The sequence below is a fragment of the Cyrtonyx montezumae genome, unplaced genomic scaffold (genome assembly GCF_038088225.1).
Source record: "Cyrtonyx montezumae isolate F1298 unplaced genomic scaffold, pur_monq_1.0 scaffold_5, whole genome shotgun sequence".
NCBI lineage: Eukaryota > Metazoa > Chordata > Aves > Galliformes > Odontophoridae > Cyrtonyx > Cyrtonyx montezumae.
This window is the reverse complement of record NW_027072056.1, coordinates 15081136-15104971: the sequence shown is the minus strand read 5'-3', so window position 1 is coordinate 15104971 and position 23836 is coordinate 15081136. Positions and strand designations below refer to the sequence as shown.

General features: G+C 46.7%; 1 protein-coding gene across 2 annotated transcripts; it reads right to left on the bottom strand.

Moving 5' to 3' along the window:
- Positions 1–116: 116 nt before the first annotated feature.
- Positions 117–23319, bottom strand: AP2M1 (adaptor related protein complex 2 subunit mu 1). Of its 2 annotated transcripts, none has more exons than XM_065748424.1 (11): positions 23259–23319; positions 13863–13975; positions 8801–9066; positions 8579–8661; positions 5239–5374; positions 5009–5150; positions 2480–2599; positions 1951–2086; positions 1162–1259; positions 901–1012; positions 117–568 (listed from the first exon to the last, which is right to left on the bottom strand). In XM_065748424.1, the coding sequence occupies exons 2-11, from the start codon at positions 13934–13936 to the stop codon at positions 434–436; spliced, it is 1302 nt and encodes a 433-aa protein (XP_065604496.1). In that variant the 5' UTR covers positions 13937–13975; positions 23259–23319; the 3' UTR covers positions 117–433. The 2 variants fall into 2 exon arrangements, with proteins under 2 accessions (XP_065604496.1, XP_065604497.1); XM_065748425.1 differs by lacking the exon at positions 23259–23319 and adding an exon at positions 17383–17445.
- Positions 23320–23836: the final 517 nt, after the last annotated feature.

Below are 23836 nucleotides of genomic sequence, written 5' to 3'. Positions count from 1 at the left end.
AGCTAGTACAGAAGCCAGGGTAACTTCAACTCAGATTTGTCCAGTCTATGTTTAGGTCTATTCTACGAGTACATATGCACAAGAACTTCAAAAATACTAGGATATGATGCAAGTAGTGAGACACCAACAGAAGAGTAGTTTAATGGTGGACGTTCCCTAGAAAGATCACGAGAGGATGGGAGTTAGACTAGCCCTTCCCCACCCCGGGACAGGGAGCAGGATGCTGACTGTACCCCTGCACACAACTGGAGTCTGAACTTCAGCTGCAGCACGGGTGGTAACGGAGCACAGGCAGGACAGTCTGCCCCCGACGTGAGCACGGGGGCGTTCGATCTGCGGAGAGGGGCCAGGCAGATGTTCTCTGAATGTACTTGAAGACTGAGGAGACGTGGAGGATGGCTTGGAGAAGAGGGAGCCTGCCAGCCCGCTGGGGCTAGCACCTGGTCTCATAGATCCCGCTCCTGCCGATGTACCTCACCCATTTTATCACATCGTGGTCACTGTAGTTCAGCTTTGGCTCAAAGACTTTCAGATAACGCACCTTCAGCCCAGAGGGCGCAAATGGGACCTATGGAGGAAAGGAAAGGCGACAAACCACGTTGGGACACGGAGGTGAGGTACTGTCCACACACAACAGCCTGACAGCCCCTGGGCTAAGCATCCAGAAAGGGACATGAAGAGCCACCACTGCCCACAGGCATGGGGGCAGACCCCAGTGGCTGCATGGACAATGCTCCTCCATTAGTTTTTGACACCTGGCTGGTCTCACACTGGGTAGTTACGTAACAGCTGGGAACAGGGGGCACTCAGAACTGTGCAGCTCCCAGGAGGCCAGAAAGGGCTGGACTGACCAAGCCTCTCTAAGGTTAGCAGCACCATGGAAGGGAAACAGGGACTCACCTCAAAGTTCATGGAGATCGGAGGCCGAGCCCACTTCTTCTTGTCATTGGTGGGCAGCAGCTCGATCTCTGCACTGATCTGGGATTCCTTCATTCCAGCCATTCGTTTTATCCTATCAGAGAAAGCACAGAAGTGACAAGGTGTTCAAGGTTCTTCTCCCCTTCACTACACATGCTCAGTGCAGACAGACCAAGCAGACTGAACAGACTGCCCTCCCAGAGCCTACCCACACAGCATGCTCTGACCAGCATGCTCACTTACTTCCACACAATGGCATTCTCACTAGCCTTGTACTTCGCCTTCCCTTTCATGCAGATAACCTGCACTCCACTGGTATTGAGGGGTGTTGGGATCCGGACCTGGAAAGCAGAGCACAGTGAGCAGAAGTGACACTGTAGCAGGGGCACTCCACACCATCTCACGGGCAGGGACTTCTCAGGACAGTGCAGCTGCTGTCTCAAACCCCTCAGCCTTCTCTCTCCATCTCAGGGCTCAGAGAACATCAGCCACCACAAGACATTCTAGGATATGATTGCTTGCTTTGAAGTAAAGGCTCAGACATTTTCAAAGTTCACAACAGTCGAGACAGAGCTGCCCAGTTCAGGCTCCAGATGTAGAGCCAGAAACCTGTCTGTCAGGGAAATGAACCCATGTAGGATGCCAGGCTGGGGAAGGAGACCTGGTTCTGGCTCTGGACAGCCTGCTATGCAGAGATAAGCCATTCCCAGAAGGGACCAAGCTCCAAGTCTATCCTTAGTCTGTCTTACACGTACTGTGAGATCATGCAGATGGTAATATGAACTTTCATGGTGGCCAAGGCATAAAGTGAACAGCTGCTGCAGGAATTAGGCTTCTGCCAAGGCTGACTGTGCAAGTGAGAACAGCTCCCACCTCCACAGCAGTCTTATACCACTGCACAGCAGCATCATCACACATCTGTAAGGTGCTCAATTCACTTTAGTCCTGTTCAAGTTTGAGTACTCATCTGTGAGGACAACACAGCACAGCAGGGGACAACAAGCAGAGAAACAGAATAGGCTCAGAGCTTACCTCTATCTTCTGAGCCAGCAATGAAGGTTTGAAATTTGATTTGATCACCACCTTCACTTCCAGTTTGGTCCGACCCACCTCCCGCACCAGGGGGATCACACGGAAGGGAAGGATGATGTCCTTAGTGGTTCGGTATCTGCAGGTACATAAGCAATAGCAAACTCTGAGAAGGAGTTAACTCCCAGCTTCCTAAAAAGCTTCTGCACATTAAGAACTGCCTGGAAGCACCAGCCAGAATGGCAGCCATCCCAGAAGGACGCAGCAGCAAGACCCGTGCTGTCCTTGGGCTGTAATAACTTCTCAAGACCCAGCTCAAGGAGGCCCCTGCCAAATAACCCCAAATTGCACGTTATGGACAGTAGTTTTAAGAACTTAACCACCACCACCACCAGAGCATGTGGGGAAAAAAAAAAAGGTAAGCATAACATGGTCTGGTACTCAAGTGCTGCAAGTCTGCCCAAGAACAGCAGCACCACTGCATCAGCAACAAGCATATGCCAATACCAGCCCGTCTCCCCCAGCACCATACCTCATGAGCTCAAACTCTCCATCTGGTGGAATGAAGCTGATGCTCCTCTCAGAATCAAACTTGCTGAGCCTCACACACTGATGGAAAGTGCAGTCATCGATGGCAATTGACTGTTTGCCACTAAAACACAAGAGAGAGTTAAACAACTGCACGCTGCAGCTCCAGTACCTTGGCACAGTTAAAGTTTGCTCAGGCAGAAACTATTCTACAGAGCATGTTGCCATTGCAGGTGTCCAGGAAATGGGCAGGCAGGGAGAGATTTAGGAGACAGCAGCCTCCTGACTCAGACTTCCCTTGCTTTACCAAAGTCATACTTCAAGACAGTTGTTTGAAACAATTCTCTCCCTCCTTTCCCCAAAGCTGAGACACTGCTGTTATAGCCAGAGGAACGCAATGCTCAGGTCTGCCTGTCAGCAGGACCACAGTACTGCAAGGGCAACTCTGCTAGCTCAAGTCCTCTTGCAGCACAGTAACAAGAAAACACTTTCCTGTCCACAAAGCTATCCCACTGCCACACAGCTAGAAAATGTGAGGTTTAGGCTGTTCTTGCTTAGAAATCACTTCAGAGCTGTTGATTTCTACACTGCTAGAAAGTGATTTGATTTCAGAGAGAAACCTTTGTTCTCAGGCCAGTATGGTAACTGACTTGCTGAGGACTACAGAATATCATGCCACAAGTTATCTTTTGCTTCACAAAAATCTACCCAGCTATCATCTATGCATTTAGGTGCACTAGCCTAGCCTGACAGCACTCAGCTCAGGTGGAGGTCCAGTAGCTAGGAACACACTCTCAGAGCTACATCCTACAATTAGCTATGAACAATTAGCTATGAGCCATGTCTGAAAGGGATCATAAAATGAGAATTTAGTTGGCCACAGAAGAGGCAGAAGTATAGAAAAGGTGCTGCAACATAGTGCTGTGATATCTAGGCTGTCTCAAAAGCTACAAACAACTGAGTGACCATGCCAATGGGCAGAGACAGTATATGTAACGGGGAGGTTCAGCTGTCCTAAGAGCTGCCACTACCTGCACAAATGGGAAGCAGACTTATCCCAGGCTGTCTGTTCAATTTACACAAGCCACTGGTGTAGTTTGTGCTTCACAAGTGGGAGTTAGTCATTCCAGATTTGTTGCCCAGATGACAGTCAACATTATCAGATGAGTTCCTTGACTTCTTTGGAATGCTGCAGGGAAAGCCACACTGCCTAGCACTATCCCAGGTCTCAGGCAGCATTACTCAGGATTTGGTACTGCCACGTGCCAGAAGCCAAAAAGCAACGGGCAGCAGCTGCTCCTTTGGGTCACCTCTGCTAAACACCTCTGGACAGTGACACATCGTGCCTCTTGGCTGCTGGAGGACCATGACTAGGCAGAACCACCCAGCAAGAATCCTCATCTGTCCTGCTTCTGTAACTCAAGAAAATAGCACACTTACAGGTGAAAGCACTCACAGCACGGGAACTCTGAGCAATGCTGCTGACTCTTCAGAGGCCTATGCAGACATTTTAACTAGGGTATTTCCCCACTGGGCAGCCACTTGAGGCTCATCCATTTTATTAGCTAGATTCAGTTATGAGAAAGACAGCTTAAAAGTGACAGTGAAGCGATAGCTCTTGGCTTGGTTCTGAGATAAAAGGCAGATAGCAGCTCAGCTCTGTTTACAGGAACCACTTAGGAAAGTGTCCGAATTACATGCACAAGTCACACAAAGCAAGAGACAGGGAGAACAGCAGAGTGCACACAGTTGAAGCAGATTATCTACCTTCCCAATTCACTGAGGGGTCAGCAAAAACACAACAAACAAAACAACAGAAGAAACACAGCTGAGTCAAAAATAGTGGGGAAAAAAGTGGCAGTCCCTTTGCTTTCCCCTCTTTTCCTGCCTTCCTGCTTGTGAAGAAGGCTTAAGACCATCTTTAGCTCTAAGGTGCATACTGTCTGAGGCATATTTGGAAGGAAAGCTGCTGGGCTCCCAGAAAGGATGACTCTCCACACTATACAGACAATTGTGTGACAGCAGCAGGGGTTCACATATCAGCTTGCCCACTATTCTGATTTTGGTTGTTTTTTGGTCAGCTATGGTCAGAGAGGTTCTTTCACTGTTCCTTGAGAAGGGTAACAACAACCTGCACTGACTAGAACTGCTAGAAACCAGCTCTGTGAGAATCTACCTTGAGAAAATGTTTCCAAGTACAAAGAACCCATGCAACATTATGTGTGAATTTTAAAGATGATAGCCCAGAGCATCCCACTTTCTCCAGGCACCTGCTGTTGTAGACACGAAGTCAGTCACTAAAGACATGGAAGTAATTCCACTTGCTCACACTAGTCCTGCTACAGAAAAACCTTCTGAACTGAGGCCCTAAGTTTAGTAGCTCACATTGCAACAGACCTACCCAGGGAAAAACTAGCAGTGATAGCTGAAGGGAAAAAAGGTAAGTTGCTTCTGTCAGAGGAGAAAAGCTACCAAGCATTGCCCTCTCATAAGAGCCCCTGGTGGCAAACGGCTTTCACCATGTGCCTCTTACCTTTTCCCCGTTTCATCCGCAGTCCCTTTGCCCTGTTTTTCAATGACAATCTTGTCATTCATGCCAAACTTGCACTCTGGCATTCCACTCAGATAACTCTTCATCACCACTCTGCCAGACACATGGGCACTCAAAACCTGACCTGGAGCAGAGAAGAGCACAGTTCAGAGTACTTATGCATTCAACTATTACTGGGAGAAAAAGATGACAGCTTAATAGCTCCTACTTACCCTGGGGGGACATCAGGAGATTCACACTCTCCAGCACATCAAGGAAGAGTTCATTGCGACGATATTTGATTCCTTCACGCCTCCACCCAATCTGTCCAGTCACCTGGCTGGTGATCTGGGACTGCTCTTCCTTAGTCTGAAGGGAAAAAAATAACACCTTGGATCTCTAAACTGAAGGACTAAGAAGGCTTACTTTAAAGCAAAAAGAAAGCGCTTGCCATTTAAATATCAAAAGTATTTGTCTACTGTAAGATTTTAAGTGTCGTCACACACCTCCTGATCGTGTCACAGAAGCATTCCCTCCTCAGCACAGGAATTTCTAAGACAAACTAAACATTAGTCACAGAGACAGCAGGAAAGCTGCTTTCATTTTATTAGCTGCATGTTAGTTAGGCCACGTTTCGGTGTGGGGAGGATTGGGCTACACTGATGACATTCAAACCACATCTGACAAGCTGTCACATCAATCTGTATGTAACAGAGACAGGGCAGTTCATACCCTTACCCAGCACAAGACCCTAGGGCCATGAGGCAGCTGGTAACAATGACTGCTTCTTAATGACTGCACTCATTAACATGCCATTTGGGGCAACAGTTGTACTCCAGCACTAACCTAACGCACAGCTAACAGTGTCTGTGCTCTAAACCTACGAGCATTAAGGACTGTGTTGAGAGGCACCAGCAGGTTTCCTACCTGATGCTACAGGCGGGGTCCAATCACACGCAGAAAGTGAAGAAGTAGATGTATAGCAGCAAGTGTGGTGTACACAGGGTTAGACAGGCAAGCAGGTCAATAGCAAGAGAAAGGAGGAAGGGAGAAAGAGGCAGGTTAGGATTAAGGCTATCGCAGGACAGGAACAAAGCAAGCCAGCTCATTGCTAATTAGGTAGTGAGTCAGCACAAACAAGACAAGGAGCTTTAACCTTTAGCTCAGAAAGCACAGCACACCTTCCTAGCAACAAAGAGTCTTTTCAGACTTGCCCTGTGACATATCACCCAAATGCAAGGTAGGACAGAGGAAACAACGACCCAAATACCACTCAGAGTAGTGGACTCCTTCTGTTGCCATTCCTAAAGCAAGCTGTGCATGTCTACCATGGCACAGATGTGTAGTCTGAGGATATGGCACCCAGGACTGCAGGCATCTTAATAAAACCCAGTCCTGTTGTGTCCTCGATTCTGCCTCTTCCACCAGAGTGGAGCAGAACACCAAGGTGGGTTCTTCCCCGGCAGCACTGGGCTGGGCCCACAGGGTGGCAGTACAAGCTCACGGTTTAAAACCAGTGGTGGCTTTGTTCTTGCCAGACTTGGGTCATTCCTTCAGCAAACGGAGCCATTATCAGAAAACTGACGAGGAAGAGTGCTTTATACTCCACTGGGAGCTGCCTAGGTAAGTATTTAATGCAGTACAAAGTATTTCTCTTCTCTGTCCCAAGATCACCAGCCCTGGAAAGACCACTGTAACCACAGAAGGTGGAGTATTCAGTTCCTCACTGAACAGGAAAAAAAGCTGAGTTTAGAAATTCTGCCACAAATGCAGATTCTGTTCCTTTAAGTCAGCAGGATACAGCCCAAGGAAAACACCATCACAAACTAAGCAGAGATAAGGGAACACGGATAACAGATAATCCAGTCCCAGATTTTAGCTTGACCTATCTGTCAGGAATTGACCATACATGAAAATTCGAGGCTAGATGTGCCAGAGTAAATAGCAGACATGGAAATACGGACAATTCTTTTCCCATTCCTCCCCCTGAAACACCAATCTGGAAAGGATTGCTTCTGCTCTTTTTGAACTGGGATGCACAAAACTCCAAGACAGCAGATAACTGAGAGCTGTTACTTATATCAAAAGCTGTACATAAGAACTCCTCTTTAGAGGAGAAAGACTAAGGCTATTGCTGAACAAGGTAAGATGCTGCAGCAGTAACGTGCACACAAACAACATTAGAGTTTGTTAAAACAGACCAAAGTAAAATAAACAGGGAAGGAAGTGAGGGTGGTAGAGTTTTCCTAGGAACAGGAGCTGACTCAGCTGTCTTGAATGCTGACTGCCCAAAATGTCAGACTGCAGAAAGTCAAAGAGATTTACACTAGGGCTCTGAATGGAGGATTGAGACCGGATACACTCACATCTGGCTACTGATATACACGTGCCTTCTTGCAAAATACTGCTGCTCTAGCAGAAGATGTGTTGCTCACAGGCAGTTTCTCTCTTCCCCAAAGTTTCTTGAGATACTGATAGTCATGCTATTAGAAGATTGAAGTAAGTTCTCAGGAAGTCAGTGCTAATGAAAGAAGCTAAAACAGCCTCCAGAGACTCTGACCTCTTCTTATCCTTACAGCCACTAGGAAGCCTCCTGCTGTACACTTCATTTCCATTTACACCTTGGATCTGAAATTTCACACACATCTATTCTGCAGACAGCTTCAGTACAGACTGACTCCCAGCTTCTCTTTGACTCACCTACTACACAGATGACAGGACTGTGTATTAGGCTCATTATGAGTTACATAGCTTTGTTAGGGAAACAACGTAAGCAGTATCCCCCAGGAACACAAGAATCAGTAACTACAGCAGTCCTTTGGTTTCACAGAGGTTGTGCATGAGTTGGGATGAGAAACCTAGTTTTGAGGACTAACCTGCAGCAGTAAGATAGAGCTATGAAAAACATTCCTCAAAGCAGTCCAACTTCTATATCTTTCTCCTCAGGAGCTCTTTATCCTCTATTCCCATGTAAACTTTTTGTTGAAGGAGTTACTACTGTGCCAGATGCACAGTGGAGAACCTCGTCTCTAACTTGAGACCCCAGGATGCATCTACTGATCTGTACAGATGTTACAGGCAGCAACAGAATAACATCAGTTCCCTCACTGCCAGCAAGATCCAGAAGGCTGAGGAATACTTCATTTCAAAGACAGGCAGGAAAGCCCAATAGCTAAAAGCAGCAAAGACTTGCAGAGAACAGACTCACTAAGTGAGATTCACACATAGGACAGCTATTTCTGGTTCAGCAGGCAGATGCGTTTATTCTGTCAGAAAGTGACACAGAACAGTACCTGATGGAGGTAATCATTTACAAGCAAGGGACTGTTGCTCCTTTAACACAGGGCCCTTCCTCTCACACTTTACCACGTGCAGGAAGCATGAAGTCACACAAACACAGACTCCCAGAGTAAGATGCCAGTGAGCTACATGACTGCCAAGGTGTTCTCAATCTACTTGGGCACCTCCACTCAGCACAGGTCAGTAGCTGGGTAATTAACTGCACTTTCTTGAATGACTTTACAGCAAATTAGCCAGCAGAGCAATGCTGTACTCCAAAATCCCTCTGGTTACCTGACTCTTGATGCCTTGTTGAGTGATGAAGGTCTTCAGGGCCCCTGTTTCAGAGTTCTGAGGATAGCCAAAATCCAGGATTTCTATAGGAGAGTAAAAGACAATTAGCTCAGAGCCACAAGCCAGAAGAGCAACACAGAGAAATGCTGACCACGTCAACCACTGTGGCAAAGGAAGGGTTAGGTGCAATATCAGACAGCAGGCTGCAGGGAAACATCTCACCGTCCAGCAGCTCATAGATCAGCACGAAGTTGTTCTTGATGTTTTCTTCACTGATCTTTCCAAAGTAAGCAGTCATCACGTCACACATCTTGTAAAGAAACTCAAATACCATGGCAGCGTTGACATTCTGCTTGGTGACAGCAGCCAGCCAGATGTTGGAACGCTTGACATGGAAGAAACTTGTGCGGGCGATGTTGGTGACAGGGGAGCGGACCTGCTGCCGTGCGTGGATGACATTGACGCGGAAGGCGTCCACGGCATTCCGCCTACAAGGCCAAAGAGATGTTACCACAACGTGCACAGAACAGGTCGGCTGCACGGCGCTGCTTACATGATTACAGTCAGACACTGAGCTACACGTACCCAGCTTCGGATAAGCGCCTGGGGATGTCACAGCCAAGAGGGACAAATGAAGGCGCTGAGCAGAGCTGGACATTAAAATCTTGTACGAACTCGAGGATATAAAATAACTGATCTCTGCAGTTTTGTATGACTGAACAATTCCAATTGCAGGCAGAAGGAGAAGATAACTTCCATCTCGAGTCAGATGGCAGAAAAAACCTTCCGTTTATTTTGGTGATCAATTACCATAGCAAGGAATGAACACTAAAGAAGGCTGTGGCTCAAAGAGGCCCATTATCTATTCTGCATGCCCAGGCCTTCATACTCTTGCCCCAAAACAAAGCTGTAGTCTCCCCTGATATGACAGTTCCCCCAGATATATCCCAGTTAAAAAAAACAGGAAATCTGCCCAGGTCACCTGACAGATGTCAGTGTACACCACAAAGGACAGTTTTAATTCTCAGATTCATCTCACCTCCACATCCCAGGTACCATGGAGGGCAGGCTGAAAGCAGCTAGCAGGATTGAGAACATTTCTGACTTTCCAGTTACGTGTCCTTTCTAGCCTGCTTGCAGACAGTAGGAGCAGTGTATTATGTGCACTGGATGATCCAGTACCATTTGTGATGGGAAAGGAGTCCTGCACAGTGCAGAAAAAGTGCTGTGCAAGTTTTCCCTGCTGCTAACATCTTTAATCCAAGCTAGTTTCGTTATCTGTACACCAATGACAGAGAACAAATCAGTCTTAGCTGAACATGGATATCTGCGTGATACTCTGGACGTCAGCTTTCCCACACTACAGAGTTCTCTCATTCTGCAGCTACACATCAGGATAAGCTCTCCAAATTAAGTAAAAATCCACCAATACTAAGAACATTGGAGGGAGGTCTGAGGGCTTCATAACAGGACAGACTTAAAAGCAGAAGTCCACATACCAAGCCAAGACACATCCAGTGCTATATTGCTCATACTCCTCCTTGAGAACATATAGCACAACAGGGGCTCTCACCACTGCAGTGTCAAGGGCATGGTATCAATTATACACACCATATTTGAGAGCAGATAGCAGTGATATCTTGGCAAGCAAGGATACATCCAAATGCTCATAACAGATGACCAGACAGTTCCAAGTTTGAAAACAAAGGATACTCAGAGGAACATACGTTATCATAGTAGGTATTCTTTCCTAGCAGAAGCCTCATCGGTAAACACCCTCCCTCATAAGCAGAATTCTGACATTAAAATACTACTCAGGCTTTACAACTCCAGAAGGCTTTCATTTAAATTAATATCTGTTTTTTTGTGAGTTTTTTTTTCTTCCCCACAAGAAAGTAGTTAACCTACTGTAAAAACAACATCTAGAAGTCCCATTCTTTCCCTCCAGTAAGCTTTTCAAGGAAAGTTCCCCTTGCTCTGGAGTGGTAACCCTCCCAGCCTCAAGTCCTAACCCACTAGGACTAGTGCCAGAACCAGCAGTCAGAACAGTGTGTGCTACTGGAGAAGCCTCAGGTCAGTGAAGCTTTTCTAGCACACCAACTGCCCACTGCAATGCCAGTCATGGCCTACCACGCGTCTCTTACCTATTGCTACAGCAGCCAATGAGATGGGATGGACAGAAATGGCGCCAGCGGAGAAAGGAGGAGTGACAGCAACAAGAGAAAGGGTTAGAAACACACACACAAGGCACAATGAATCCAAAGAGATAAGGAGAAACCAAACAGCACCCCCTCCCCCTGGGCACAAAAGGCCTAGGAAGTACTGGCTGGGAAGTAACAAGCTGTGGCAGCAACGAAGCCCTCGCATGGCACAACACAGACACGCCATGGTCAGACTGCCAGTGTCACAGACTCGTGTTTGGTTGAATTTCAGGACTGAGTGTTTAGTCCAGATAAGCTGTACTCATGTCGCATCTCAGATATCTAGGCTGCTCTGCTAACACATGTGGCATGCCCTGGTGGGGAAAAAAAAAGAAACAAACCCTCAATCTGAGGCGTAGCCTAGAGATCACAGAGTACCAGGTTTCCTTTTTCTGGTATGCCTCATTACAGAGCTGGGCACTGCTATGGCAGTACTCCCATTTGAAGCTGTTTGGGTTGATGCTTCCTGGGTTGGTCCAGCCACCAGGAAATGCAGCAAGTTCGATAGAGCTTAGCACATCTGGAGAGATATGGCACATCCTGCAGATTCAGACACTGCTCTATCCAGCTTGCACTTTTTACCTTAAGGACCAAGAGCCATGAAGCAGAAATGATCTATTAGAAGCTCAGAAAACAAATTCCTATTTAAAGTGCATGCAGTTTGTCACGTAAGCTGCTCAATTTCAAATAGTTTTTCTTTTTCAATCAAATAGTTGCATTTTTAAAAGCAGTTAGGTCCTCCTAGTGGCTACGTCATTGAGAATCAAGACACTTATGGTGACAGTAGAGCCCTCCATGGTAACCTGAATTAGAAGCATAGTACTTTGCCTGTATTTTTAAGAGGCTGTTTATGCATGCAACCAGCTGCTGCACAGATAGATGCACTACATGCACTAAAGCCATTCTCCTAAGCTGCAAGCAAAGAAAGCCCAAATTCTGTGAGGACTGTTTTTTGCCTTTATCAAGTCAAGGGAAGAAGTTCTTCACTGACTGCCACTTTGCTCATCTGAGCTAGAATGTGCTTATTTAGACTCTTTAACTATGCAATAGGAGACATTTTCATCACCACAGATATTTTTTGATCTCTCACAATACATAGGCTGAGGCTTCAGAACACCAAAGGCAAGTGCCAAGACCAAGGAGTCGTACAAGTCACTCACTCTGAACCCCCCTGAAGACAGCAGCTATGCCTATGCCCCATTCAACCCACCTCCCAGCAACCCAGATGGGCTCAGCTCCCTGCACCTTGGATCTATAAATTAAGAATCGAAAGACTTAAGTATTCTAGAAATCTCTCGTAAGCTTGCTTTAGAGACTAACTTCGACAGAGGAGAGCATAAACTCTCCCTCTGAAGGCAAAGTGGAACACTTAAAAGCTTTCAAGTACTCCTAGTATTTACATTAACATTCAGAAGAGGAAACAGTGGATAACCAACTTCAGTGGATTGCTACAGAGCTGAAGATCCTGTTACTTGATATCACCATAACATAATTGTTCTAAGACAGCTTGCTTTTGTAAGGTTACATATCTAAAAAGCTGCAAACTGGGTTTGAAGACCTGTTTCAGAAGGAATCCAACACTTCAAGGATTAAGCCCAGTTGACAGCCAGCACCTGCTCCATTTCAGTCAAGAGATTGACAGTAAGGCACTTACACAAAATTGAATGGAGGATTTCACTCAAAGCAACACAACCCCTAAAGTTCTAGAGAACATTCGGATCTTTTAGGCATCTATAATTGAAAGAAAAAAAACTGGATAGGCAAGAAATCCAGTTTTTTAGTTTTGCCCAGCAGATGTTCAGTACATAATAAAGTACTTCTTACTAGGTCACTCCGGAGGGAGAAGAAGTCCAGACAAAAGTAGTGGAAGATCACTCCATTAAAGAAATGTTAAATTCTTCAGCTTACACTTAGAGAGCCAGAACACCTTTAAATTAAAAGCATCAGTCCAAGAACAGAGAAATCTTTAAGTGCTTTAAGTCTGCAAGCCACAAAAAAGACTAGATTTTATTGCCAAGAACTGCAGCAACACTGCTCTAGCCTCACACACAATATATTCACAAAACTCATCAATAATCCAACCTTCCTTGATTCAATCACCACAATACCCGGTACTTAGGGGAATTTCACAAGTTAGACCTGATACAGGAATTGCTGAGGAGCTTCAGCTAGCAGACCTGCAAAAGACTGAAAGAGCACAGCAGAGAGGCAGAAACTCCATAGCCAGCAGTTTTCTGCTTCATAAGTACAAATGCTCCTTGGCTCAGCTCTGTGTTTTACTACTGTTTTACACCACTTTAGTCAACTTCAAACAAGTCAAGAGATACTTGAAGTTCACTAAATGAAGCCTTACTATAGATACCACTGACAACTACCATCCCACCAATGAAACTATGGAACCCCTCATGAGCTGCTACTTCTACTCAGTTTTCAACCTCCGATAGATGACTTCCTTTCAGGATACCAGTTAAGTGAGCAATGTTAGCACTTACATGAAGTGCAACAACATATTTACACTTATCGAAATGTTTCAAAGTGTTTCAGAGTTTCCTATAGCTTTAGTTACTTAATACACATACAAGGCTGGCATACAGAGTTTGGGTACGGAACCTTAGAGCATAAAGGTGGCTACTATGAAACTGCTGATAGCATCAAAGTGCCAACGACCAGAGGCAGTCTTCCGCCTGTACCCAATACTTGACACCTGAGCTGGAAACTCATCCAGAACCCTGGTTACAGTGCATGGCAGACAATTCCCACATCACTCATCCCATGTTTTAACAATTACACTGAGGCAGGCCGACTCCTGCAATGGCAGCCTATGTTGTTGAAGCACTTGGACTAACAGCCATGGCTCTAAATGCAGACAGAAGTCCTAGCTCTGCCTGCAGGTTATCCTTTACTACCATCTGTAGGCGATCTGGGCTTAACAAGCTCAGCTATTTCAGAACTAGGGCTGGAGCAGCAAACTGAGTTGCAGACTCACATGCATGCACAGCTAACGCAGAACAAAGCAGCTCTAGGTTGCTGTCTGCACAAACTTAGAAAAATGCAAAGACCAAGGATGCAACAGAAACACTTACCCAATGTCATCCCGGTAGACTCGAGAGATTAAAACCTCTCCTTTGTGATTATAGATGAATAAGCCTCCGATCATGATGGAACTTTAATCTTCTCTTCCCATGTTGGTTAAGACCTGGAACAAGAGAGGGCACACGTTAGACTGCGTGGTAGCAAACAGCAGGGCAGGCACAGGCACTGGCTTCCACTGGCTGCTAGCCAGGGCACCAAGAGCTTTTGTCACACATCCCATAGAAGGCTCTTCTTGTATCACCCACCTTGATGCCACAGGAGTAATGAACTCCAGCAAATTGCAGGGAGGGACAGGTGGAGGGTATGCCTGGAGACAATCCTGGAAGTCTGATGGTGACAGCTACTTCACCTAACTCACACAGTTCTACCTGGCCAGGCTAGCATGTGGCTGAGCCCAGTGGGGCAGACTGATACTCAGAAGTGATCTGGACAGAAGTGTCTGCTTGCATTGAGCTTGCATCCTGAGGAGAGTACAGATTAGAAACAGTGCTTTACCAGAGGGGAATGGAGTAGCCTTATAGCAGCAGTTTGAGGCTATACTTTTTGTTAGGATTTCCTAATGCCTTGGGAACACAGACTTTTATGTACCATAAAAGCCCTAAACCAGTCTTTACCATTCAGCTTCCTTCAAGTCTGCTATAGATCTGTCCTTCAGAGGGCACATCTAGCCAGGACTCACTGAGGAAACCCACAGGAACTAACAGCCTTGTTTCAGACCTAAAGAGCCACCACAGGAATCCTGGCAAAAGCCTGAGTGAGTGACCTCTTGAGCCTTTCTGAATCAACTTGGAGGTTAAGGTCTAGGTGAGCAACAGCTGCTGAGCACCCAGTAACACACAAGGTACTGCGTTAGCACACAACCTACAGCCAGGCCTGAAGCTCAAAATTAGCACTGAAGTGGACACAAAGCATCCCAACAATTAGAAGCATCAGGCCTCTGCACAGAATGAGAGAGAAGACACAGGCCTGGAACTACAAGCAAATCACAGACTTCATTTCTACTATGAAACAGGCACCCCTGCAGTGACAGAGATACAAATTAAATCGCTGTACAGCAGGGAGATTTTCACAGCAAGAACACACTGGTTTATCATAGCTTGCCTAGGAAAACTGCTTAACTTTGAAGAGATAACGGATTCCACAGCAGCAGCTATTGATCTAGTTGCTCAGTAATTCATCCTGCTGGACAAGACACAATCAAGCTCCTAAAAAGATTATTCTCACCATTCAGTTTGCAGCTAAAGATTATTTAAGCAGCATCTTGACCAAGTCCACACGCACTTGTTTGGGATCACAGCTGTCTAATAGGATAGGCTGCCTTAGTATCTAGACACAAAAAACTAGCACTCATCATCTGTCAGGCAAGCATTTTACACAACAGCTCGTTCAGAGCATTGCCTGTCCATATGCCAGCAACACTGAACATCAAGACCATAAGCAGTATACCAATTTAATAAAGCAAAAGGTGATAGGGAACTGCCACAATGCATGTGGAGTCTACATGTTGCTCTAACTGCTGCCACAGCTTAGAATTGATATCCCGAGCTTGGATTCTTGGATGTTCTAGAAGGACCAGCAACATGTACTTATGACAGACAGATCCAGCACAAACTATGATGAGCAGAGGAAAGGAGTCACTCTACTTAAACTAAGCTGATAGAATTATTATTTGGCAATACTACAGCCTCTTCTGTATCTTAGCAGCAGTACTGAATAACATCTGTAAGCTTTGTTTCAGAATCAAAACAGTAGTCTGGCCACAACAGGTCACCAGAGCAGGAGATCTCAGCCATAGACATTTCAACCAAGGGCTAGTGTCTGAAGTTATGCTCTTAAACTGCCAGCATTCTCTTTCTGTAGATACTGCTTTGAGGAGACCTGCATAGCCAGTACACCCTACAGTGGGAAATGGCCTTTTCTTCCTCTCCAAAGTATAATTACTTTACCAGATCCAGTCACAGTGCCCACTCATGAATGCTGCTGGTTGCTTAGCCCAAGGAACAGCACTACACATGTGACAGGGCAAGTCGTGTAACTAGGACTTAGGATGATCACCTAAAACATTAGATAACCAACCATCCACACTGCTGTTTGGGAGATTAGCCTACACCCACTTGTCTGGGGTGGGTGGAAAGGATAGGGAGGGTGAGTCTAGAAACATGCTGACGGCAAACTGATACTGTTTGTTCAGGGACAGCAGAAGTGAAGTCAAAGTGACCTTGCCTCAGATCATCTCAAAGGCCAGAGAAATACACAACAGCAACAAACATACCAGAACTAGAAGGGTCTCCAGTGCAGAGTTTGCAGGACTAAGAGAACCTTCTAACAGTTACATTTAAGAAAATAAAGGAGCTATTTGACAGGACTGTAGATGTGAGTGCTGTGCTAAAACAAGATATGTACATGTGCATTTAATGGTGCTGTGACTACTTTCAGAAAAAACATCTTTAAACTTCATAAGGCTTTACACCAACACTTCTAGCTACACCCACTGAGTTCTCAGAGAGCCACACTACACATACTTCTGTGCTATTGGTCTTCAGCTACCTAATAGATTCTTATAACAAGGAAAGAAAACGGTTTAAAAAATTAGTTGTCAAGGCAAAACAGTGAGAAAGACAAAAGAGTTCTCAAAGCTCACACGGCTTTTACTCACACATTCTGCTGGCTGTGTCCCTGGCTACTAACAGGCTGCATCCTGCCACTTGTCAGTGGCTTCATGTGGCACTGACATCAACGTTCATTCCAGATAAAAGACAATGTCTTTTCAGGCTCCTGCTGTGCTGGCTTCCACATCTGGGCACATATCATTGCTACCAAACGTGATGCAGAGTTCCCACATCCTCTTTCAGACATGTAGAGAAGAGCCTCCTGGAAGCTTATGCAACTGGTCAAAGCTGGATCACATGAATCCTACAAACCCTTTCCAGAAGATTCCTAGAAAGCACATCCTAGTCTTAAATATAATCTCCCTCTTGGGCTTTAATGCTGCTTAAGTTATTTGTTCCACTATTTTTAGCATAAAGGAAACATCTGCTTTGATGAGAAACAGGATCAGACACACAGCATATACAATACAAAGCATCTTGCTAGCATGGCAAGCCAACTACCTTCTGAAGAAATCTTAGAATGTTTACTACTGTGCTAAAAACACACAGAAGACTGCTGATGATGCTTCCTGCCAGAAACTAAAAGCCTTCTCTTAGGAAAATCTAGACATTTTAGATATTGATTGAGATAAAGAGGCTATCCTCTCTCATGCATTAGGTGAGAACATACTCTGCAACAGATTCACTTAAGTTATGAAGAAAAACATCAGCATTTTTAGCAGCATCACAGTTCCAAGCAGCAGTCAACTGCTTGCCTGCACAACAGAAGCGTATTAGGTGATGAGCAGACAGTGTTATACAAATACTTTTAGTCTTTAAAAATCTCTCCAGGCCATGCACGACTTTGTGGATCTTCTCCACTGCTTTTAATTGACTCTTTCCCAGAAAGGCATTTTCCTGCCTAACTCAGTTCCTCTTCACAAGGAAACTGCTCCACACTTTGGTCTTTCTCCGTGCTTTCCTCTATGTTTTCCTTCTGGAAGGAAACTCAAAATCACACAAGTTATTCAGCATGCAAGCAAACCATGGCGTAGACAATATAATCACCCTGCTTTGATCTATTTACTTGGTGGTTCATAGCATTTGGCTTTTTAAAACAAACAAAAAAAAATAACTCAGCAGATCACACTCAATTCAGTCTTCAGGATGGTTGATCATACTGCAGATAAAGCTAAAATTGCCCTAACTCCCTAACCTGCCTACTTTCTATATGTATCGTTATACCTTTTATAAAGCAGAACCCTAAATTCATGGTACAAGTCTCACCACTGCATCTGTCAATCTGACCTACTTCACTCTTTCTTCTCCAAATAGCTTCACATCTGTTTGCAATACTTAAAAGAAAACAGGACTATTTACCAGGATCACTCTTACTGTAGTTCCTCATGTGCTACCAGACAGGAGCACACGCATAGATTCATCCCCATAGAGCTGATGCACATTAGCAGCGCTATACAGGTATCACAACCAGGCATTGTAAAGTCCATGCTGCAAGCCCCTGGCTAATGCCAGAGGTGGTAGTTTCACTTACTATAGGTGCAGCCAAAGAATCATGAGTGCTCTCCCAGTTGGCTTGATAACTTTTCTCTTTTCAGTTTGGTATAACAGAGCTGCCCCTTTCACCAACGTGTCCATGGTGGAATCTCAGGAAGCACTGACAATGCTGGGCTGCAGCCTAGGACCACCACCTTTCCTGATGAGATCAGTACTCACACTCCCTTCCCATTACAAAGGCTTCCATCAGCTCATCAGAGCAAGTCCTCGCAGCTGGGAAACTCAAGAGGTGAAATGACTGGCCCAAGGATATATGAACAGATGAGAAGCAAGCTATACAAAGAGCACCATGCAAGAGAAAGTTGCTTAAAGCATAGCAAAGAGAACAGCTCTTAAAGAAGACAATGACCCTCCTTGAAGCAGCTGCAGTGAAAATAAGCTTGCTTTGTTTTGATCCTCTCCTTAGGATTTCAGGACAAGCTTCTGAGACACTCACTGCAATGTTTTCAAGGTTACTGTAACGAAGGAGTTTAGTGCTGCACTTCAGACCTGGTAAGATCTTCCACACCTTTTAAAATAAGGAACAGGTTTCATTTTCAAAGATATCTGAAAAGAAAAAGCCTGCAAAGGTTAAGAACTGCAGGGAACAGCACTCAGATTAATTTGTAACTGACATTCAGTGACTCATGGCTGTTGGAATCAGAAGGCCCCAGAATAAGAAATCCACCACAGAAGATGGGTTCATCAGCTCTCAGTGCTAGGCAGTGTGACTCAGAAAGCTCCCAGTAACTGCATTGCTCAATCAGCTCCAGTGACTCATTCTGCCCCTCTCCACTGTCAGCCCATTGTAGGGAGATTGCCCTACGCTGTGTTTTTGAGTTTCCTCAGGCTAATAACTCATTGCAAGACAGCTGAAGAGCAAAGCCCAGCACTTCTTCGACTGTTTCTAAGTGCCTGGAAGCCAAGGCGACTAGCTGCAGCCTTTGGCTTAATGGTCTGTCAACCACGTTTTCAGAGCTACATTCCTTCTGTTTCACAAGCTTGAACATATGGCAACCCACTCCACACTGCTAGTTACTGTATTATTTTTCTGGTTATAACATAGACAGGTTTATTCTGGTTAAGATGCAGAGAAGATCCATCTGAATACTGAATTTGCACCAGCTGGTGACTAATCTGATAGATATAGAACAACAGTCCTCTTCCAACAGAGCCCTCTTTCTCCAAGCAGCAAGTTGCTGGGGCTAGAGCTCTGATGAATGCTGCTCCTACAAATACCTATGGCCAGTTTGCTTCCTGCCCTGCTGCCAAGCACTCACATTCCAGCACACTTCTATCCCAGGCCATAAATAGAACACTGAAGCATCCTGAAGAGCATCAGAGAGAGACCACATGCTTACACGCACTTACAAACCCACCAGCTTTAAGGCTGTGTGGAAATGCCTTTCCACCCAGGTGAAAGGGACAGCATTAAGGGAACCTTCGAAGCAAAGTTACCATCTGCTACAAAAAGGAGTGTGTATGAAAACAAACTGCTGGGATGTGATTTGAATGCATTTCAGACCTAACACCAGGTGTTCCCTCAGAAGCCAGACTTTGTCCTCTCACACCAACACTGTGCCACACACTTGGAACGTGCACAGCAGGAGCACAGCTCAGTGCAGCAGTGTCCTGGTGCCAGGCTGTCAGCAGCTTCAGTTCTGGTGAGCAACACATGGCTGGCCTGCTGGGGAACTGCCCAGGGACACGATGCACTAATGGCAGCATCCACACCTGAAGAACAACATCTTCCTGCAGCTGCCTGCTCATTAGAGAATGAAAGACAAACTGAATTTTAGCCTAAACCCTGGATATACACAGACATTCAAACCATTGACGCTCTCCAATACTGATGTCCTATAACCTGAAGCCTGCCAAGCAACACCATTTAGAACAGCATTAGCTTCAACCAACACAACAGACTTCACAACTCCATTGCCTGATTTCTGAAACTGCACACACAGAATCGAGCACAGAACAGCTGACCTGCTCAAATTCATTGCTCAGGAAAAATAACAAATCGCTACTCTGTTTTTTACAGTGGTATATTTCTATCAGGTAAGAGGTGCTTATTCTAGCCCTAAAAGAAAGGGGTATTGCCTGGAGAAAACATATCACTAGCAAGTGCCAACAGCACAGCTTATGAGTGGTGGAACAATTATAAAAACTGAGAATATATTAGCAATTTTCATTCAAGAAAGAGTGTGATTGTCTGTAACACTCAAACACAGCTTCTTGGAGCACCCCCTCAGCACAGACAGCAGCTGCTGAGCTCCCATGCCTGGCCTGCCCACTGCAATGTAGGACTGCACAGCAAAACCCTTACATCCTCTCTTCCAAGGCACAGAGCTAACACTGCCTGAAGTGCTCAGGAGCAGCCTGACCCCAGGGACAGCTCTTACACTGCAGCTACAGTTTCACATTACCACCTAAGCACCAGCAGCCTCAGGATTTGGAAAGCCCTGATAGCTTTGTGATCATGCGAATGTGTTTGTCCACTGATTTTAAAATACAACTTCAGAAACAGCTGTATTTCACTAAGCCAGCTGTACATTTGCAGTCTTATAACAGTGACAGCTCTCCAGAAAGAAGTTTGACGCTAAGATGTGAAAACAAGTGTGCTACAAGGCCTGCTTAATTACCTTCTACTCGGCTACCAACAAAGCAAGACACTGAAGCCTGACCATCCAAGGGGACTCCTGTGTGCCTGCAGACAAGCCCACATCTACCATAGCTCTGCTCCCAGACAAGTTGTTGGCATCATGGAGGTGCCTGTGTCATCAAGGACAGGGGATGAATAATGCAAAACGAGCAGCAGTGAGCTCAGGAACCAGCTATTCTGGGATCATCACTGCCACTGAGGGGCTAGGAGTCTCCTCACAGCACTGACATCACCTTGAATGAAAAGAGGAGCATGTATTACAAACAGAGTTCATCTTGGAAGCAGCAATAACAAGTCAGTCAAGAAGCTGATGTAGAGCAACCAACCCATTCAGTAATCTATTAAAAGAAAGTTTGGGTTCTGATTTAACAGTAAGCAAGACTTCTGTGCATTAATGAGCTTATCCAGCTAAGCAGTTCAAGGTACATTAGCTGCTGGAGCTCTCATCCAGGAAGAAGCCAGGAGAGGTACTGCAGCTCTCACAGGACCAAGGGCAAATCAACTGTAACGCTTTCTGCATTCCAGAAGTTGCTCTGATCTTGGACAAATGACAGCAGCAGAAGCAGGAGGCGGATCAGTCAGGCTGCTCTGGCAAACAAGCTATTTAGGAAACTAGCCTTTTCAAGCTAGCTGTTATCAAACCAGCAGGCTTAAGGCTTACCTCGATGGCATCACACACCAGCTAATCTGAGCACCTAAGCTTTACTTAGATGGCTGCATTAGACACCATCCAGGAGGCCACGGGCCACACCTAGCTTTAAAGAAACGTAGCTGGAATCCTGGGGAAGACAGGCTGAGTAATTTAATTAAGACACATATTGTGAGCTAAAGAGCTACTGAGATAAGCCCATCGGTTTCAGAGGAACCGTTCCTATTTTAAACTCAATCCCATAAGTCCCCACAAGCAGTGGGCAGGAAGAGAAGCACGCTGAACTCCTAGCAGGCTCCCCTCCTACAGCCTGCCTCTGCGTGCCGTGCTGCACGCCGCCAGCCTAGCAGGGAAAGGGAGAAATCCTGACACAGGGAAACACGACAGGGCCCGTTAATAAAACACCACACACCCCACCATCTTAAAACACATTAAAAGCCTTTAGCTGTACAAGCTCAGGAAACTGATGCAAGACACTGTGCTGCACTCGATAGCTTCACCTCACCTCTGCACCAAGAAGTGATGAAGCCAAGAAAAGTTTAACCAGGGTCACGTGAAGTTTCTTTACAAATAAAGGCTTTCTTCAAGTGAGAACTCTCGGTCCATCAAAAAACAAACAGAAAACTACACAAACTCTGAGATACTATCAAACCCCAGAAAGAATCTTCTGTTATCTCAGCTTCAAAAAACTGCAGATATAACCTTTTGCACCCTCAAGTCAGTGCTTTGAAGACTATGAATGTGCTGTCTTCAAGAGGCAGGGATAAGCCAGCCACCATATCCTTCAGAGACATCATAAACAGCTGGAAGAAAATATGGCCCATCTGCAGCCCAAAGAACGCTGGGTATCTTTGTCACTAGATGTCAGTAACATGGCACTGCCTACAGATGAGGAACTATGCCCCCACTCTGACAGGGAAAATATGGAAGCAGGCAGCTTGGCAGCATCTCATCAGACTGGAGATTGTCCCTGCAAGCAAGACTCACTGGGACAAGTCTAGCTTTACTATAAGAAAAAAAAAAAAAAAAAGCACTTACTACAGTTCTGACTCCATTCACACTAACACTGCCCAACGAGGCTCATGTACCCACATAAGCCCATGTGTGGAAACAATCAGAAAAGAGCTCTGAGCCACCAAAGCCACCTAGATGAGCCTAGCTGGGAAAGTTCCAGGCTCAGATTCTGGCAGCCTTAGGCTAAAGCTTCAGAGCAGCTTCGTCATACTGAAGTGAGGAGAAAACAGACCTTGAAATCACGCAGCTGACGGGGAGTGCTATTTCCCGGTGGGGACAGCACTCAGCTGCACCAGGCGACAAACAAGGCTGCGTTTCCTGCAGCTCTGCATGATCCAAAGCCCGGCCAGGGGAAAAAAGAAAGAAAGAAAGAAAGAGGAAACGCATCCCGAGGAGCGGTTGGATAGGGGCCCACTTTTCGCTCCAGCACAGCATCAGCAGAGCCTCAGCCGCTTTCCCATGGAGGAAGCTGGAGACGACAAGCCACTACCGGGCTAACTCACGTCCCAGCAGCCGTGCGGATGGATGATCCCGGGGGAAGTTCCCGCTGATCCGATCAGAGGACCTTTGCTCGGGCCGAGCCGGCACGTAGCCGGGGCCCTTCCCCAGCCGCCCACCCGAGCCCCCACGGCTGCCGCTTCGGCCCCGCTGCCAAAACAAACGAGCGAGCCCCGGCGCGGCCGGACCGGCTCACATAGCCTCCCCGAGGAGGGCCTGTCCTCACAGCCCCGCTGCCCCCGCCCGCTCCGCATCACCCCGAGCGCTGAGGGGAGGCGGCCCGGCGCTGTCACAGCCGCACCGCGGACCCCCGGCCCCGAGGGAGCCCCGGCCGCCGCCCAAGCCCGCGCGGGGAGAGAGCCCGCCGCCGCCGCGCCGAGAGGAGAAGCGGGCCGCTCGGCCGCGGTGCGGAGCACCTCACCTGCCGCTGCCCGCCGCCGCTCGCCGCCCAGCGCCCAAGATGGCGGCTGCCGCCCCCCCCTTCTCTCAGCGCCCCCCCCTATCACTGCAGAGCCGCCGCCGCGCATGCCCCACCCGCGCCCCGCCGGCAGTGCGCATGCGTTACCGCGGGGAGGCGGGGCTTGGAGGCTGTGGCGCGGGAAGGGCCGTCCACGCGGTGCATGCTGGGAGTTGTGGTCCTGCGGCGCGAAGGGCGCTGGACGTTGTAGTTCCGGGGGGTGAGTGGAGAACTGCTAGATCTGCGTGCATGGCTGCAGAATGGCGATGGTGAGGCTGCCCTCCACCCTGCGGGCCTGAAGCCCCTCTGGTTCCCACCGCCCTCCGTAGGGCTGGTACCCACGCACCGCCAGGCCTGCTTCCAGCCCAGTGGAGAACGGCCTGAGCATCCCTACCCACTGGGATGTGGCTACAGAGAGAAGGGTGGGGAAGGAGGGGGGAAAAGAAGAGGCTGGAACAAAACAAAACACAAGGCAGGAGTCCAATAAAACTATGTTTATAAATAAAAACAAGGAGATCGGTTCTGTTTTTATAAAACCCAGC